The sequence below is a fragment of the Enhydra lutris genome, unplaced genomic scaffold, assembly GCF_002288905.1.
Source record: "Enhydra lutris kenyoni isolate GAN:26980312 unplaced genomic scaffold, ASM228890v2 scaffoldscaffold13, whole genome shotgun sequence".
NCBI classification, from domain to species: Eukaryota; Metazoa; Chordata; class Mammalia; order Carnivora; family Mustelidae; genus Enhydra; species Enhydra lutris.
In genome coordinates, this window is record NW_019154097.1 from 18,939,606 (window position 1) to 18,959,745 (window position 20,140).

At 41.0% G+C, this 20,140-nt stretch overlaps 1 protein-coding gene across 1 annotated transcript in view; it reads right to left on the reverse strand.

The window, feature by feature from the left end:
• LOC111145699 (sushi domain containing 1) overlaps positions 1-20,140 on the reverse strand; it is a 142,253-nt gene that overhangs the window by 62,825 nt on the left and 59,288 nt on the right. Inside the window, exons 7-9 of the mRNA XM_022500821.1 lie at positions 16,690-16,787; positions 15,915-16,101; positions 1,635-1,744 (exon numbers count right to left, since the gene is read on the reverse strand). Coding sequence (XP_022356529.1) covers positions 1,635-1,744; positions 15,915-16,101; positions 16,690-16,787 — 395 coding nt within the window. The remainder of the gene's footprint in view (positions 1-1,634; positions 1,745-15,914; positions 16,102-16,689; positions 16,788-20,140) is intronic.

A 20,140-nucleotide genomic window follows, 5' to 3' on the forward strand; every position in this document is an offset into this window, starting at 1 on the left:
TAACATATTAATAAACAACTTTTTTTTTCAAACTTAACTCTTTAATAATTTTAGTATAAATGCAAAGAATCATTTCTTTTCCTTTTTTAAAAAAATATTATTTATTTATTTGACAGAGAGAGACACAGTGAGAGAGGGGACACAAGCAAGGGGAGAGGGAGAAGAACGTTCTCTGCTGAGCAGAGACCCCAATATGGGGCTCGATCCCAGGACCCCGGGATCATGACCTGAGTCAAAGGCAGATGCTTAATGACTGAGCCACCCAGGCACCCAGAATCATTTATTTTCTTAACCAGGTAGCTAACCAACTGTCCCAGGACCATTTATTTCTATATTCATTTTTTAAATTCACCTATATCTTATATCAGTAATAATCTTAACTTTATTTGGGGACTTGAATATGTCTCTAGCCCCTGTGTTCCTTCTAAACAAGAAAATGTGAATATTTGGTTCATCTGCTTAAAATCCTCCACTGGCTCCACAGAGACATCAAAATAAGATCCAAACTCAAAATTCACAGGGCTCTTCATGATCTAGTCACGGCTCAGGTTTTAGCCTCATCTCTTCCTATTCTCCCTTGCTTTTTTAGTTCCCTAAGAGAACTGTGTTCCCTAATATCCAAGATGCTTCTCTGCTTGTCCCCAGTGCCCTTCTCCACCTTCACTCCACATCTTTTATCTAGTTGAATCCCACTCATTTTCTGTGATTTAGCACTGTCTTTGCTTCTTGTTTAAAAAAACAAAACAGGGCCACCTGGGTGGCTCAGTTGGTTAAGCAACTGCCTTCGGCTCAGGTCATGATCCTGGAATCCCAGGATCGAGTCCCAGAACCCCAAGATCGAGTCCCACATTGGGCTCCCTGTTCAGCAGGGAGTCTGCTTCTCCCTCTGACCCTTCCCCTCTCATGCTCTCTCTCTCTCTTTCTCCCTCTCTCAAATAAATAAATAAAATTTTAAAAAATTAAAATTAAAAGAAAATAAAAAACAAAATAAAACCCCACCTGGACATACACATGTGCACACAACCCCCCATTTATTTACCTTTTATCAAAGCACTCATTCCACCACAGTGCCGCTTACTTGTGTATTTACACCAGTGGGAACTGAAAGTCCCTGATAAATGATACACTGTTGGTAAATGGCTAATGAATGAATGAATGAACTTGAAATTGATACTTAGTCTACTCTGCCAAGAGGCGCTAAAAATGACACAAAATAACAAACCTCAGTTCTGACCTGAATTTAGGAATCATTTTACTTGAGAGGTGTGATTTTTAAAAAGTCAAGTTAAATGAGGACCAATTGTCATGCAATGAGTTTCTTAAAAATTTACAACCCAGTATGAATTTGATGACAGAATAAGCTGTAAGTATAAAATGCACTAAAATAAAGTATGATACATAACATGTGAAATACCAGACAGGGAAACTGACAGCAAGCCACTCGCTAGTGTGCCTTCTTCAATTTCGTCCCCTACTTGGCCCCCCATCTCATTTCCAACTCTAGAAACAAAAATCGAACTGTCTAGAAGTTCATTCCATTAGTGTTTTTAAATGCTTTGGATCCTCACTTGGAGAGGCCCCCAGATTTTTAAGTGATGCAATACTTTGACAGATAACATGAGAGATCTTCTTACTTGGTACATTTGTTCTGATCCAAGTTTCCTAGGGTGCCTGCTCAGTTTCAAACAAGCTTCACTGAATACTGAAATATTGAAAATTCCTCCATCTTCTAAGAGATCATCTTCTAAAAGATAAAACATACGGAAAGGTTGCATGTCTTAGCAAAACATATCTTGGCCAAGTACAATGGAAGCTCTGAAGTCTTACATGAGCCAGCAGGGTGTTTAACAGCAAGAGCGTCCCATTTGGCTACAAGTCCTGACTCTACAACTTAACCGCATGACCTCAGCTAATTCACTTAGCCCTTTGAATCCTCAAGTTCTTCTCTGTGAAATCAAGTCATCTGCTTTGCTTTTCTTCCATCACAGGTTCCTGAGAGAATTGGATGAAATAATTCATATTTAAAAATCACCATAAACTAGGGGCACCTGGGTGGCTCAGTCAGTTATGAGTCCGCCTTCAGTTCAGGTCATGATCCCAGAGTCCTGGGATCGAGTCCTGCATCGGGTTCCCTGCTTCTCCCTCTCCCCCTGCTCGTGCTCTCTCTTGCCCCCCCCTCAAATAAATAAATAAAATCTTTTTTAAATCACCATAAACTGATAAAGCTGTGATATTTCTAAGAAAGTTCACCCTATCACTTGGATAGTCCACACACGAAATGTCCTGAAGGTAAGCATGTCAACACCTAGAAAGTCACGGAGTAAGGAAAATGTGAATAAAAGTCGAAGACCATCGATCAGAACTCTCAGCATGGGTATTTCCAACCTAGAAGATGAACAGAAAGGAGATGGCCAGGCAAGATGTTTGCTTCTCAGCAGACAGTGTTTCAAGAGCTACTCAGGTAAGAACGAAGACAGTAAAATAATCAGAAAGGAGACTTATTTCAACCCCTGGATTTAAAAAAGGGGGGGGGCACTCCATTCCCCCTGCAGTCTAATTTATTCCTTTACTGTTCTATTTTCTTCAGGTAGTCATGAAGAAGGAAGAGGTTTGTTACTGATGAGTAAAAAACTCACAGAGTGTCCAGGAATACCAAGGCTAATTTTCAAGGAAGAGCAAGTTTCCCAAGAAGCCGGTCCATTTTCGACAAATGAGAAAAGGTTTAAATGTCTATCAGAGAGAAACTTTTTATTACTACCTAGAAAACTTCGTTTCTCCCATGTGAGCCTCGACCCCCTAAGCAGGAATAAGGACAACAGATTATTCCATTCAAAATCAAAACTCTCCAGAGCATATCACATATCACTCACATATGCAACACAAGGCAATTAGCCGGGGGAAAATATTCTTGGCTGTAATTGGAAAATGTAAAAATATGGTTATGAGAGAGAATCTGAAGACCTTTAAGGGACCTCTATTCCCTTCATCTTCACAACTTTGAAAGATTTCATAAAGAAATCAGAAGCAAAAATTGCCACATGTTTGCATATGATTCTGAGGCACACCAAATATACGTGTGCAAGGATGTCTGTTCACAAACAGAACCTAAAGCAGAAATACCATCTGCATAGCTCCCATCTCTGTAGGACCGGCTTGCTCACAGCCATGAGAATCTGAACTCAGGGGACAATGGCAACGTGAACTAAAGCATCTGGTTCCCACTTCCCACCCCCAGTTCTGACAGAAGCGACTGAAAATAGTAAAAATGGGTCAAAATTTGCATCTGTGTTGGAAGGAAGGGTTGGTTGACATACACAAGGCATCAACATGAAGACGTTTCCACTCAGCACCATGTGGATGAGACCAGACAAAAGAAAGACGCTGAGGGCTACAACGTACAACGTGCCCTCAAGCAAAGGAGCATGGTCTCAGAGCCTTTTAGGGAAGGAAGTGGGAAAGGGCTGGGCCCACAGAGGTGGGGGCTGGAAGCGAGGAGGGCAACAGGACAAATGAGTGAGGGATGCTCCATCTGGATCAATTTAGCCTGGTCGCTTCTGCTCCTGCCTGCATACCAGAATCACCCAGCCACAGCAGATCTGAGGGACAAGCACACGTCTGTATTTTGTTGTAACGCACCAGGCAGAGCTGATAGGCAGCCAGGGTAAAAACTGTATATATCACTGTGACTACTACTACCAGTAATAATAATAATAATAATAATAGTCCCTCCTTAGCTACTAGAGATCAGTATCATGGAAGGACTTCTATGGGGAGGCCTAGGGACCTGGAGGTTCCACCTGACAGAGAGCCTGGGTGGGCAGAAGGAGGGACTTGGTTCCCTCCTGCCTCTGCAGACCACAGTGTCATAATGAAGTTCGGACAACACGATGCTGGCCCAGAGCAAGTTTCACCAATCAAGACAGCTGAGTGCTCAGGGGCACACAGGCAGCTTGGTGGGTTAAGCGTGAGACGCTTGGTTTCAGCTGGTCATGATCTCATGGGTGGTGAGGTCCAGCACCACTACCCTCACCTCCAGGTCCCTTACCCTCCCACTCCCCCAACCCCCCTGCGCTCAGCAGAGAGTCTGCTTGAAGAGTCTCTCCCTCTGTCCTCCCCACTCCCCACCCCCTCACCGCCCTGGGTAGGGGCATGCTCTCTCTCAAATAAATAAGTAAATCTTTAAAAAAAAAAAAAAAAGATAGCAAAGTGCTCAGAAATAGGGGTGCCTGGGTGGGTCTGCCAGTTAAGCATCTGACTCTTGATCTCAGCCCAGGTCTTGATCTCAGGTTCATGAGTTCAAGCCCTATTTGGTCTCCACACTGGGTGTGGAACCTACTTTAAAAAAATAAAAAGTGCTCAGAAATTATGTTCAGGGCAGTGTGGGCTTTCTCACAGCTAGCTGCTTCCAGAAGAATGCTGGGTTATCCAATCAGCAGTAAATCCTTCAAGATGAAATCTGAGATAAGCACACTAATATCTTCCAATAAAAAGTAAGAGCAAAGAGAATGCCATCCATTTTATTAGGAGAGAAATATCAAACCTAGATAAAACTTTTGTCTTCTAACAATAATTAATCTAGAAGCCAAAAAAAAAAGCCTATGAAATGATTATGAAATGATTCTATAAAGATTATGCTTGAGAGGCAAAGAATGAATATTCTTTTGAAAAAAAATTGGGCAAAGTAATAGTAAAATTAGGCAACTTTTTTTTGTATTTTCAGTAAAAAATTTTAAAGATGGATTAAAACAGATAAAGAATGAGCTAATAAGAGGCTGCAAGAGAGGAAACTGGTTGAGAGAAGCAGAAATAAAAAGGGAACTAGGTGAGGGGTCACTGGCTGGCTTAGTCCATAGAGCATGTGACTCTTGATCCTGGGATTGTGAGTTCAAGCCCCACACTGGGCATAGAGTTTAAAAAAAAAAAAAAAAAGGAACTAGATGAGACAAGGAAATGCAAGTTCAACAACAAAATATAACATGCATTAGAAATAGTGAAGGCCAGAAAGGTCGATATATATATGCATACATGTCTGTACAGAATACACCTGCTGCACTCTCACAGAAGACAGAGGGAAAAGTCAGGGAAGGGAGAAAGTGAAGACCAGTGCAGACAAACAAGGAATTCCATATAGGAGCATTTGATGAGCCAAAATACCAATTGAAAAAAAAAAAAAGCAATAATCAGAGATTTTATGAAAGTAATTATTTCTAAATGTATAAATGTGACGTGGGAAACAAAGGCAAAAGAAAGAACTAAGTTTCCTTGCTGCCTAGAGCCTACTGACAAGTCCTTGAAACAGACAGAGTGACCTTCCCTCTGGGAGCTCAGCTGCCTGGATGTTGACACTGTGCTAGGGGCAAAAGGCAATCATAGCCCAACTGCACCCTACCCCCATCCTGGGAGTCTACTTAAACACATACATTCCTTTGGAAACTTCTTTTATCTCTACCTTACCAGGAAATATGTGAGCAATCATCCTCCAAGCCTATGGCCCGCTGATACACATCTGAAGGGTCTCATGACTAAGGGTTTACTAGATAGCAATAAATGACCTTCTCCTAACAATAACTAGTCCCCTCAGGATCCTGGAAACCTTGTTTCCAAAACACCTTGGAGGCTTGTGCTTCCCCTAACCCCCAACCAACTTCGGTCACCCGTGGCAACCCCAGTGCAGCTCCTTCTGTCCCCGTGCTTTAATAAAACCACCATCAGCTCCAAACCCCACCATTTCAGATTACATCAAATGGACCCAAATCTGAAGATCCAAAAACCCTCTTCGGTACTAGGAAAACTTAGTGAAAAACAATAACATTTATATCACACCTGACTAGTTTTCAGGAGGCAAAGGTCCTTTCTGTCTCATTCACTATTGAATTCTGAGTGCCTCAAATAATGTCAAACACACAAGTGGACAATAAACACTTGACATGTGCATGAAAATAAATAATTAGTCTTGAATTTCACACATAAAGAAAGCCTCTGTGATATTGAGGCTTAAAAATCAGATTATCTATAATGGGATTTTTTTCTAAAAAATCATACCATCTTCAAATTCTCTTTCAAAAGTTTAAATTCCCATAATCAACGTGAAATGCCTCTAGAATTCTACCAACAGAAGGTATGTACCAGGAATTTTATCTTCTATTGAGCTCTGATTCACTCATGAAGACAGCAAAAAGACATTCTCACATAATCAAGGGCTCAGAAAGTATCCCATTCCTTGGAAAGAAGAAGATAGAAAGCATTTTGCAGTGAAATAGAAATGTAGAAAAAAATAGAGAAACTTTGGTATGAAAGGACTGGTAGTAAGCACTGAAACTGTTAAAACATATACCTGTTTAAATAAGTGTTGCAAATATTGCTGTAAATCAATATAAAAATGAATTATTTAAAATGCAATACAAGTTAAAAAATAATTTAAAATAAGACGCTGGCAATAAAATGCTGTATTAAGCCAAAAACATAAAGGAAGCAACAGGGAAAAGAAAAAAAGGAAGTAGAGAATGCTGACTTCCTTATCTTATTCAGGAAGAAGTTAACATTATTTCAGTCTGAACACCAGTAATCAGAGAAACACACATTCAAATAGATTTTGTTTGTTTTTTAATGTGTAATATAAAATTAAAATATCTGTACTGTTTGTATCACCAAAAAAGAAAATCTGTGTCGCTAGGAGGTAGAAAACAATGGACATAGTGAAGAAACATTAGGAGAAAACAAGAGGACAGAAGAAAGGAAAATCATATTACAAAGAACGCTAAATGTAAATTGTTCATCTACTTAAAAACAAAACTTTTCTCAGAATTCTTCACAACATATGCTGCCTCCTAGAGTACTACAGCAATGTTATTGAGATAGATTTTAAGAACAAAAGTGTTGGTGGGGGAAACAGGTGAAGGGGATGAAAAGTACACTACTCGAGATGCACACTCAGTGATATATGCACCTGCTGAATCACTCTATTCTACACCTGAAACTAATGCAGCACTGCATGTTAACTACACTGAAATGCATTTTTTTTATTTAAAAAAGAACAAAAGTGGGCAAAGGCATATTATGCAAATAGATGTACAAAGAAATCAAGAAAACCAAGATTGTTTCCAAATTATAATTCAAGGTAAAAAATTGTAAACAGGATAAAGTGAGCCATTTGTTATTAATGAAAGTTAGATCAGGGGCACCTGGGTAGCTCAGTGGGTTGGGCCTCTGCCTTTAGCTCAGGTCATGGTCTCAGGGTGCTGGGATTGAGTCCCGCACTGGGCTCTCTGCTCAGCAGGGAACCAGCTTCCTCCTCTCTCTCCACCTGCTTCTCTGCCTACTTGTGTTCTCTCTTTCTGTCAAATAAATAAATAAAATCTTTTTTTTTAAAGCTAGAATTTACAAGTAAGACATCAGTCATGAACATAAATATCGTAACTTAAAAATGTGTGAATCCAAACAATTAGAATTTCTGAGAGAAATTGAGCAAAATGGTAATCCGAGCATCTACAAACCACTACCAACAACAAAAAACAGAAGTCTGGAATACCTTTATTAATAGAGTTGACTGAAGACTAGATCTCACTCTACTCACAAGCAAATGTACAGATTTATTATCACAAAACTTTCCCAAATAATAATCTCCAAGGGAAATGATAATAAGTTCCCCTCAAAAATACCAAAATGTAATAAAACTAGAAATAACAAAAAAGTTAAATGTTAAAAAAAAAAGAAAATCTACCATTTGCATAATTCACTGTAATTAATCCTTCAATCAATGGGGAAATCAAATAGCAATTGTGTAATGCTTTGAAAGCAAACATAAAGAGAACAAATATTAACACATAAATAATTCTTCAATCAAAGAGAAAATCAGAAGGACAATTATTTCAATGACTTGAAAGAAGGGATAAAGAGAGAATGTATCAATGCTTAAGGAATTCTGCCAATGCTCAAGTCCAAAAGTATTAAAGACTTTTATTATCAAAAAGGAAAGAATGTAAATGAGTTGAATTATGTATTCAACTCAAGAATTTAGTAATAAAACAATATAACCAACTTAAGAGAATCAAGGGGAAAAAAGTAATAAAACTAAGGGGAGAAATTAATGAGGTAGGAAAAAAAAAAAACACTTAAAAACCCAAGAGTTTATTCTTTGGGGAAAAAAACAGTAATAAAACAGAAAACTCAAGCTAAGCCAATTTTTTAAAAGAGTGAGAAAACCAAACTTAGGAATCAGAATAACCTGGGATTACATAACCTGTAACCCCAGAGCAGTTGTAAACAAATATTCCATATTTTGCCAATATATTTAAAATCCCAACCAAATGAACACTTTTTTTTAGGAAAATATAAGCTATAAAAATTGCCTGAAGAAAGTGTAGGAAACATAAATAGATCAAAAGAAAATCACAGAAATCAGCAAACTTATCAAAGAATTATTTCCCAAAAAAGGGTGAAACTTAATGATCCTACGAGCAAATGTGTCCAACTTTAAAAGGAAGGCAATAGGGGCACCTGGGTGGCTCAGTGGGTTAAAGCCTCTGCTTTCTGCTCAGGTTATGATCTCAGGGTCCTGGGATCAAGCCCCGTATTGGGTTCTCTGCTCAGCAGGGAGCCTGCTTCCTCCTCTCTCTCTCTGCCTGGTTCTCTGACTACTTGTGATCTCTGTCAAATAAATAAATAAAATCTTTAAAAAATAAAATAAAAGGAAGGCAATAATTCCAAAGTGATACAAACTTTTCCAGAGCATAAAAAAATACGGAAAACTTCCCAATTCATTCTAAGAGAACTAGTGTAAAGCTTAAATGATAACAGATCACCAAATGTACAGGCTCTAGAGGAGAGAATGGCAAATCCTTACACCAGTGCGTATAAAAATAGAACAGATAAAACTTAAGTACATACTGGGTAAATGCAGAAACGTGCTTTGTTCCCAGTTGGAATGGCTCCACATAAATCCCACTTCTCACTAAATTAACTTCCAAATTTAATCCAATTCCACTTAAAATTTCAGAGAGAGGAAAGAGCTCTGGAGACATTTAACAACTCAGCCACGGTCCCCTAACTCTTCAATGCAGAGTTAAGATGCAAAACCAGGTCTGTCTGACCACCATCCTTTTCCCGGGGAGAGGAGATTACCCTGCAGAGGTAACTGGATCTTAGTAAAAATCGCTGACCCTGAACAGCAAGGGGTCATTCTGACTGAATAATGACACAGGAGTTTAAAGTCTTTTAAAAAGACATATTCCCCCAGAAAAACTACGCAATGAACCACAAACAAGTAACAATACGACAACAAATACATCTCTCTCAGTTACTTTGAATGTAAATGGACTAAACTGCAATCAACAGACAGGATGTCAGAATGGATTAAAAACACAGATATATTGGGGCCCCTGGGTGGATCAGCGGGTTAAAGCCTCTGCCTTCGGCTCAGGTCATGATCCCGGATCGAGCCCCGCATTGGGCTCTCTGCTCAGAGGGGAACCTGCTTCCCTTCCTCTCTCTCTGCCTGCCTCTCTGTCTACTTGTGATCTCTGTCTGTCAAATAAATAAATCTAAAAAAAAAAAAGACATATGTATATGCTGCCTACGAGAAACTCACTCCAGACTGACAGAAAGTGAGAGGAGAGAAAAACATCTATCATGCAAATGGATGTCAAAAGAAAGCTGAGATAGCATACTTATATATGACAGAATAGACTATTTTTTAAGATTTATTTATTTATTTGAGAGAGAGAGAGAGAGCACATGAGCAGGGGGACAGATAGAGGAGAGAGAATCCCAAGCAGACTCACCGCTGAGCGTGGAGCCCAACGCAGGGCTCTATCCCACGAGATCACGACGTGGGCTGAAATCAAGAGTCAGATGCTCAACTGACTGAGCCACCCAGGTGCCCCAGGACAAAACTGACTTTTAAAAAAAGGAATGTAGTAAGAGACAAAGAAGGACACTACATAATAATAAAAGGGACAATCCAACAAGACAAAGAAACAATTATAAATATATTTATGTACCCAACATGGGAGCACCCAATACCAAAAGCAATTACTAATAAACATAAAGGAACTAATCGATAGCAACACAATAACAGTAGGGGACTTCACCATCCCCCTTACATGGATGGACAGATCATCTGTGGAGAAAATCAACAAAGAAACAGTGGCTTTGAATGACACACTGGAACAGATGTATTTAACAGATATATTCAGAACACTCCATCTTAAAACAACAGAGTACACATTCTTTGCAAGTGCACAAAGAACATTTGCCAGAACAGACCACATATTATGCCATGAAACAAGTCTCAACAAATTCAAAAAGATCGAAGTCATACTATGCATCTTTTCTGACCATAACACTTTGAAACTAGAAGTCAGTCATAAGAAAAAATTTGGAAAGACCACAAATACAATGTAGGTTAAATAACATGCTACTAAACAATGAATAGGTCAACAAAGAAATCAAAGAAGAAGTAAAGAATTACGTGAAAATAAACGAAAATGAAAACACAACAATCCAGTATCTTTGGGGTGCAGCAAAAATGATTCTTTTTTTTAAGATTTTTTTTTTAAAGATTTTATTTATTTATTTGACAGAGAGAGATCACAAGCAGGCAGAGAGGCAGGCAGAGAGAGAGGAGGAAGCAGGCTCCCCGCTGAGCAGAGAGCCCGATGCGGGGCTCGATCCCAGGACCCTGAGATCATGACCTGAGCCGAAGGCAGCAGCCTAACCCACTGAGCCACCCAGGCGCCCCTTTTTTTAAGATTTTACTTATTTATTTATTTGAGAGAGAGAGAGCACAGAGGGGAAAGTGAGAGGGAGAAGTGAGAGGGAGACTCCCCGTTGAGGAGAGAGCACGATGGAGGGCTCGATGGAGGGCTCGAAGCAGGGCGTGATGCAGGGCTCATTCTAAGGCCCTGAGATCATGACCTGAGCCAAAGGCAGATGCTTAACAGACTGAGCCACCAGGGCGCCCCAACAAAAATGATTCTAAGAGGCAAGTTTAGAGCAGTACAGACCTACCTCAAGAACCAAATAAATCTCACCAAAAAACCTAACCTTACACCTAAAGGAACAAAAAAAAAAAAAAAAAAAAGGAACAACAAATAAAAGCTAAACCCAGCAAAAGGAAGGAAATAATAAAGATTAGAGTACAAATAAATTATAAACAAACAATAGAACCAAAAAACCAAAAAACAAGAGAACAGATTAATGAAAGTAGGAACCAGTTCTTTGAAAAGATCAAGAAAATTTGATAAACTTCTAGACAGACTCAGGAAAAAAAGAAAGAGAGAGAGAAAGAGAAAGGACTCAAACAAAATCACAAATAAGAGAGGAGAAATAACAAGAAACACCTACAGAAATAACAAGAAACAGTTGGAAGAGAATATTATGAAAAATTATATGCCAACAAAATGTACAATCTAGAAAAAAACGGATAAATTCTTAGAAACATATAATCTACCAAAACGAAATAGGAAGAAAGAAAATGTGAACAGACCAATAACCAGCCAAGAAATTGAATCAGTAATCAAAAAACTCCCAACAGGGACACCTGGTGGCTCAGTTGGTTGGGCGGCTGCCTTCGGCTCAGATCATGATCCCGGCGTCCTGGGATCGAGTCCTGCATCGGGCTCCTTGCTCAGTGGGGAGCCTGCTTCTCCCTCTGCCTCTGCCTACCACTCTGTCTGCCTGTGCTCATGCTCTCTCTCTCTCTAACAAATAAATAAATAAAATCTTTTAAAAAAATAAAAAATAAAAATAAATAAAAAAACTCCCAACAAACAGAAGTCCAGGACAAGATGGCTTCAGGGCCAAATTCTACCAAACATTTAAAGAATTTAAATCCATTCTCTCAAAATTCCAAAAAATAGAAGAAGGAAGACTTCCAATTTCATTCTATGAGGCCAGTATCATCCTGATACCACAGCAAGATAAAGACACCACAAAAGAAAGAGAACTACAGGCCAAATCTCTGATGAACATGGATGCAAAATCCTCAACAAAGTACTAGGAAACTGAATCCAACAATATACTAAGAAAATCATTCACCACGATCAAGTGGGATTTATTCCCAGGATGCAAGGGTGGCTCAATGTTCACCAATCAATCAACATGATACAAGAAAGGATAAGAACCATATGATCATTTCAATAGATACAGAAAAAGCATTTGACAAATACAACATCCAGTCATGATAAAAACCTTCAACAAAAGTCTAAAGGGAACATACCTCAACATAATAAATGTCTTATATGAAAAACCCACAGCTAACATCATCCTTAATGGGGGAAAACTGAGAGCTTTTCTCCTAAGGTCAAGAACAAGACAAGGATGTCCGCTCTTACCACTTTTGTTTAACATAGTACTGGAAGTCCTAGCCTCAGCAATCAGACAACAAAAAGAAGTAAAAGCCATCCAAATTGGTAAGGAAGAAGCAAACTTGTACTATTTACAGGTGACATGACACTATATATGGAAAATCCTAAAAACTCCACCAAAAAACTACTAAAACTGATAAATGAATTTGGTAAAGTCACAGGATACAAAATCATCATACAGAAATCCGTTGCATTTCTATACACTAGTAATGAAGCAGAAGAAAGAGAAATTAAGAAAACACTCCCAGGGCGCCTGGGTGGCTCAGTGGGTTAACCCTCTGCCTTTGGCTAGGGTCATGATCCCAGGGTCCTGGGATCAAGCCCCGCATCAGGCTCTCTGCTCAGCAGGGAGCCTGCTTCCCTGCTCCCCTCTCTGCCTGCCTCTCTGCCTACTTGTGACCTCTGTCTGTCAAATCAATAAATAAAATCTTTAAAAATAAGAAAAAAGAAAAAAAAAAAAGGAAACATTCCCATTTGCACCAAAAACAAAAAAAAAAACCTAGGAATAAACAACCACAGTGGTGAAAGACTTGTACTCTGGAAACTATAAAACACTGATCAAAGAAACTGAAGACAACACAAAGAAATGGAGAGACATTCCACGCTCGTGGATTGGAAGAACACCATATTGTTAAAATGTCCATACCACCCAAAGCAATCTACAGATATAATGGAACCCCTATCAAAATACCAACAGCATTTTTCAGAAAACTACAACAAACATCCTAAAATTTGTATGGGACTGCAAAAGGCTGTGAGTAGCCAAAGCAACTCTGAAAAAGAAAAAACTGGAGGCATGATGATTCCAGACTTTAAGTTTTATTACAAAGCTGTAGCGATCAAAACAGTAAGGTACTAGCACAAAAATAGACATATAGATCAATGGAACAGAAGAGAAAACCCAGAAATAAACCCACAATTACATGGTTAATTAATCTACGACAAAGCAGGAAAACAATAGGAAATGAGAAAAAGATAGTTTCTGCAACAAAGGGTGTTGGGAACACTGTACAACAACAGAGACCACTCTCTTTGACCACACACCAAAATAAACTGCAAGTGGATTAAAGACCTAAATGTGAGATCTGAAACCATAGAAATCCTAGAAGAGAGCAGACAGTAATTTCTCTAACACCAGCCACAACAACATTTCTCTAGATATGTTTCCTGAGGCAAGGGAAACAAAAGCAAAAATAAACTACTGGGACTATATCAAAATGAAAAGCTTTGGCAGAGCAAAGGAAACAATCAGCAAAACTAAAAGGTAACTTACGGAATGGGAGAAGATACTTGCAAATAGTATCTCTGATAAAGCATTAGTATCCAAAATATATAAAGAATGGATACAACCAACACCCAAAAAACAAAACAACTCAATTAAAAAAATGAGCAAAAGACATGAACGTTTTTTCCAAAGAAGACATGCAGATGGCCAACAGACACACTGAAAGGTGTTCAGCATCACTCATCATTAGGAAATGCAGATCAAAACCACAGTGACGGGGCGCCTGGGTGGCTCAGTGGGTTAAAGCCTCTGCCTTCGGCTCAGGTCATGATCCCAGGGTCCTGGGATCGAGCCCCACATCAGGCTCTCTGCTCAGCAGGGAGCCTGCTTCCTCCTCTCTCTCTCGTCTGCCTCTCCGCTTACTTGTGATATCTCTCTCTGTCAAATAAATAAAATGAAATCTTTATAAAATAAAAAAAAAAAAACCACAGTGACGTCATCACCTCACACCTGTCCGAATGGCTGAGATCAACAACACAAGAAACAACCAGTGCCGTTGAGGATGTAGAGAAAAAGGAACTCTCCGTGCACACTGTTGTGGGAATGCAAACTAGGTGCAGCCACTGTGGAGAACAGTACAGAAGTTCCTCAAAAAATTAAAAATGGAACTACCCTAAGACCTAGTAATTGCATTACTGGGTATTTACCCAAAGAATGCAAGAATCCTAATTCAAAGGGATACATGCACCCCTATGTTTACAACAGCATCATTTACAACAGCCAAACTGTGGAAGTAGCTCAAGTTTCCATCAACTGATGAGTGGATAGAGATGTGGCATACACACATACACACACACGTGGACATGCACGCACACGCGCATGCGTACACACACACACACACAGAGGAATATTATTCAGCCATAAAAAAATGAAATCTAGCCATTTGCCATGACACGGATGGAGATATAGAGTATTATGCTAAGTGAAATAAGTCAGTCAGAGAAAGACAAATACCATAGGATTTCCTTCATAGGTGGGATTTAAGAAACAAAACAAATGAGCAAATGGAAAAATAGAGAGAGAGGGAGACAAACCAAGAAACTGATGATCACCAGAGGGGAGGTTGGTGGGGGTAGGTTAAGCAGGTGATGGGGTTAACGCGTGTACTCATCATGACAAGCTCTGAGTCACGTAGAGAATGGCTGAATCACTGTATCATACACCTGAAACTCTTAACACTGTATGTTAATGGTACAGGAATTGAAATTAAAAACTTATAAGAAAAAAAAGGAAGAAGGCGTATTCCTGATCAATCCATAGGAGTTTACCATTAATTTTGAACAAGATTCTGCAGTTATCACATTCATTCTAAAACACTTTTCCCTACATATTATTTACTTAGAAAGAAATATATTGTTTTATTTACATACAAGTACCCTGGGGACCTAATTTGTGTAATTTTGTAATTCACTCTCCATTGTTAAGACTGGCAGACGATTTCATCATTTCTGCCAAATCCAGGTCACATCCCAGTTCTCCGCGGCACCAATGCCTAGAGGCTGAGGCACCTTTTAAGTGGGACATCAGATAGCTAGTTGAGAACTACCTAAACTCACCCAAAAATAATAAATGACACCAATGGCTTCTCGAGATTTGCTCATAAGGTATTTAATTAGCCCTGATGCCCCATAATGAGAATTATGAAAAAATTATTATAACTGTCACAATATTATTATAAAAATCCATGAGATACATATGTGCAATGAGCTTCATTACTGCTGTTAGAAACTCCTTCCTGTCCACTTCTTTTTTCACCTAATATCTCCCTTCCCACATCCTAGGGCTGCCTCTCCCTATCCACTCACCCACTGTCAACTTGATTCACACCCGCAACCAGTCCTGGGGTCAGTTTCCATTCTAGATGTGAAGCCACTGGTCATCTCTCCGGCTTCTCCTCTCCCATAGCCAAGAGGAAGAAAGGATTGCTGTGTTTCCTGCAAACGGTAAGTCACATGGCAACCCTCTAGTGCCTTGGATAATTGAGAATTGACTCCCTCGTCACCAAATGTTCTCTCCTTTTAAATGCCTTATTACCTTCCATTTCAACCAGGGGCCCAGCCGAGAAACCATCCGTCAGTGCCCATTTGGCCTGGTATCAACAGGACAGGAATCTCTCCTACTAGGCCTGCTAGAACTGCACCCTCCTGACTACAGACCTCAGAAAGCAACCATGAACTCTTGTGCCCAACGGACTCTGAAGGACATCTCCCCACATCCTGTGCTTGGCATTTTCTGGGAGGCAATGAGACTTCACCTCCACCTACCAGCTGTCTGGAACCCGATGATGGCCGGTACGGAGCGTGTGGGAGGAGCAGTGGAAATGCTCATGGTGTAGTTGGTGCCTTGGTGCAGATCTAGGCACACTTCTGGGGTCCTGCTTTCTGTGGTCACGTTGACTGTCTCCTCATGAACTGATTCCATAGAGTACAACCGTTGTCCCTTTATGTATATCTTTGGCGGGGGGTGGGGAGAAAAAAGAACCCACTGTGACTCTGGTGAAAACAAGGGAGAGAGACTGAGAACTGAATCCCATTGTCCTACTATTTCCTTTAATCCCACACTGTGCTCGTAGGGGAGATGAACGAGGTCAGCCTCTGCTATCAGGTATCAAGGCAGATCAGCCCAGTTACCAGTGAACCCTAAGAAGTGACATAAAATGAGGAGTCCCTCTAGGGAGGGTTATGCTGCACGCAAAGGACCAGCCGTCCATGGAGGCCGTCACACCCTGAGAACCACTCGCTGCCTCCTGTCCCTGAAGCAGCAGATGCTTCTCCTCTTCTGGGGGCGTGAGGTTCGAGTGCTGGGGAGCCAGCAGTCATGATGACGCCAAATATAAACATATCCCCACACACACACCCCCCCCCGCCGGAGGACACATATATTAAATGCAGAATGTAAAATAAAATAAACCAGATATCTGAAAAAAAAATCTGATCACTTTTGAAAAGAACAGTCAGACGATTAGGTGGAGAAGCCCTCATGAAAGGAAATCTCTCCAAGTCATGCTCCCAGAGGGAAAACGTGGAACATCTTACTTACCACGTAGACAGTCTTGGAGAGGATGCTTCCTGGGTTTACCTGCCACCTCACGCATGTATTATTAAACACTGATACAGCACGGATTTCTGTAATTATTTCTGAAACAGAAAAAGAGAGTCCCTTCACAAAATGCCACCAGCGGCCTTTGGCATGACTTAGTTTCTCGGTGCTGCTCGTATCTCCGCTAATCACTGTTCAGAGGTCTGATTCAGACACCAAATCAGGCCATTCAAACTGCCCCAGGCCAAGCACCCCATTTATCTCCATCGAGAATGAGCCTGGCCCATTACCTCACTTGGATGAGAAGAAAAGCTAGGTACCCGCTTGAGAATGGCTAAGAACTCCAAGCTGTGATTGGCCTGGTAGGCCACTGGATGCCACTGGCGTTCCACTCCTGTGGGATGGAGAGAGGGCCTCCAGCTGCGCCCTGACTCCTCCGGGCAACTGCTCCGGAAAGAATTGTTTCCGGCTTCATCCCACCTGGCTGACAAAACACTCTTATTGCCAGGTCACTGCTGTCCCAAAAAGGGGCAGCAGTCCCCACACAGGGCCATTCTTTAGGAGCAGCTCGGAGTAATTGAAATAAATTCTCCATAACCTCCCCAGATATTTCTGGGGCTGCTCTAACTGAAGCCATTTAATTCTGACTTATCGGAAAGCCACTGGTATCTCCAAGTTGTCCGGCTTTTTAAAAATATTCTGTGTGGGGGCACCTGGGTGGCTCAGTGGGTTAAGCCTCTGCCTTCAGCTCAGGTCATGATCTTGGGGTCCTGGGATCGAGCCCTGCATCAGGCTCTCTGCTCAGCGGGGAGCCTGCTTCCCCCTACTTATCTGCCTACTTGTGATCTCCGTCTGTCAAATCAATAAATAAATCATATAATAAATAAATAAACAAATAAATACATATTCTGTGTGTATTTCATGTAATAACTTTGGCAAATTGGGAAACCGTATTAAGGCCTTGGTTCTGAGGTCACAGTTTCCAACGGACAGTATTGACTCTCTGTCCTTCCCGGCTCTACTCACAGGACCCCTTACCCCTGCTTTCTGGGATGTCATTCCCCATCATGTAATAAATGTAAGCCCTGTGCCTCAGGCTCTGTTTTCTGGGAAACCCAAGGTAAGATTCCCATCAAGAGGGTGAGGAAAAATAATTCTCCATCTCAGAAGATGGCTCCTTTCAGCTCTCCCTCTCAGTTCTCTCTCTTTGCCTCTCCCTTCCTCAGCCTCCAATATGGGAAAGAGAGCCTGCACATCGGGCACTGAGTACGGACTCATTTCCCTTGCAGCCAGAACTAATGCTACCGTTAGACAGACCCTGGTCTAATGATGATCTCTTTGCCATACAAGACTTTACATCTTTGGGTGGCTCAGCTGTTGGGCGACTGCCTTTGGCTCAGGTCATGATCCTGGAGTCCAGGGATCAGGTCCTGCACCCAGCTCCCTGCTCAGTGGGCAGTCTGCTTCTCCCTCTGAACCCCCCCCCTCTCAGGCTCTCTCTCTCGTTCTCTCTCTCTCTCTCTCTAATAAATAAATAAATAAAATATGTAAAGAAAAAAAGAGATTTTACATCTTTACTAAATCATCCATCAGCAGCATTACTGGGTCTTGGCTAAGCCTAGGTCGGGCTGTCAGTCAGTGAGAATAAATATAGGCAGACAGAGAAAACAGACCAATTCCTGAGAGACACCAGAGGATCACCTATGGCTATCTAAAGCATTCCCGGGTCTCTACATCAATAATTCTCCCAGAGCACAGGTAAAATGAAATCAAAGAAATACTCCAGTTGTGGACATGGTACCCCAACAGATGCAAAGATCCTATCTGTTCACCCCCTTGGGGAGCATGAAGATGATGCTGGTGTCAGTGTTGTATCAGCTTGAACAAGCCCCAAATACTCTGGCCCCTCCCTTCCCCATCACACTTCAAAGGTGTTAGAGCCCTGGACTCCTCTGCTCCCTCACACATCCCTCTGAAACTAACTCACCACCTGGTCCAGAAGGAAACGGAAAGAGACCCCCCTCACCTTGTCTCTGACTGCCAGTAAAGCAAATTTCCTTCTCACTGGGGACCCCTTTGCCACCCAAACAGAGATGAGAAAGGAGACATGAAAGTTTCTTTTCTTGTCCTTCCTTTTTGCTCATTCACTATGACAACAGCAAATGATATCTCAAAATTGCCATCTGCCTCCTGCCTGTGCCATGCTCTCTTGCACAGATGGGACCAAGATCTGATTACAGGGATGTCAGATAGCTCATCCCAAGGAGCAGTTTAACAAAATGCAGTTGCTTTCCCCTCCAGGTGTCTACAAATCAGCTGGAAAGATCTCTTTATAAACCCATCAGATAGTAAACATCACATAAATGCTGCTCCCTTAAAGAGATACCCTAATTCTAATAGTACTGATAACTGAACACATTTCTGGAAGTTCTCTTTGGAACTGACTCCAGGGCTCTTTCTGCACCACTCACTGAATGATTACCAAATGCCAAGCATCCTCCCATGCCAGGCACTGGGCTATGGCAATAATTAGAACAAAAGTCCTTCCCCCAGGAACATGTTGTCTAATGGAGGGAGCAAACATATAAGCAGAGAAATTAGAACCCGATAAATTGTAGAACAAAGTTACACACAAGTACCATGGGGTCTAGAGAAAGAAGCCACCCACCCTCACTGGAGGGTCTGGGGAAGCCGGCTTTGTGGAGGGCATGACCTTGATGGGTGAAAGGCTGAAGAGTGGGAGACACATCTAAGCAAACAGACAGCAGAGCTAATGCGTGGAACTGTAAGGGGCTGTGGCATATTCTGGGTGCTAAGAAGGAGACAAGACAGGATCAGACGGGGAACGACCCCACTTGCAACGCTAAGAGCAGACATATTCCTATAAGCAATGGGTAGCTAAAAGCAGGAACATAATGGTGCTTTTTTTTTTTTTTCCTTTAGAAAGATAACTCTGGCATTTTGCAAAGTAAACATTGGAGTAGAACTGGAGATCATAAGAACAGGATACTCTTTACCCAGCGACTATAAGATGCCAAACACTGATAGATCTTTAAAGATCAGATCCTACCTGAATTGCAGTCGTAAGAAGCAACAGCAAACATTTACTGAGTTATTATTATATACCCGATAATATGTATAGAACTTTAAAAGCGTCGCTTATTTAATCTTCAAAATAGCTCCAGGATAATAATTTCATAACATGTCATACCATCACACTGTGTGCCTTAAACTTATGCAGGAATGTATGTCATTATTTCTCAGTAAAACTGGGGGAAAGTATATTAAAAATTAATTTAAAATAAGCCCATGAGCTTGATATTATTATGTCCATTTTCTAGACCTGAGGCTTGGAGAAGTTACACAACCAGCCAAAGGTCATGCGGGTTGTAAGGTTACAACCAGTCAAGTCAGGATTCAGAACTAGGACTGCTGGACTCCAGGGCCAGGA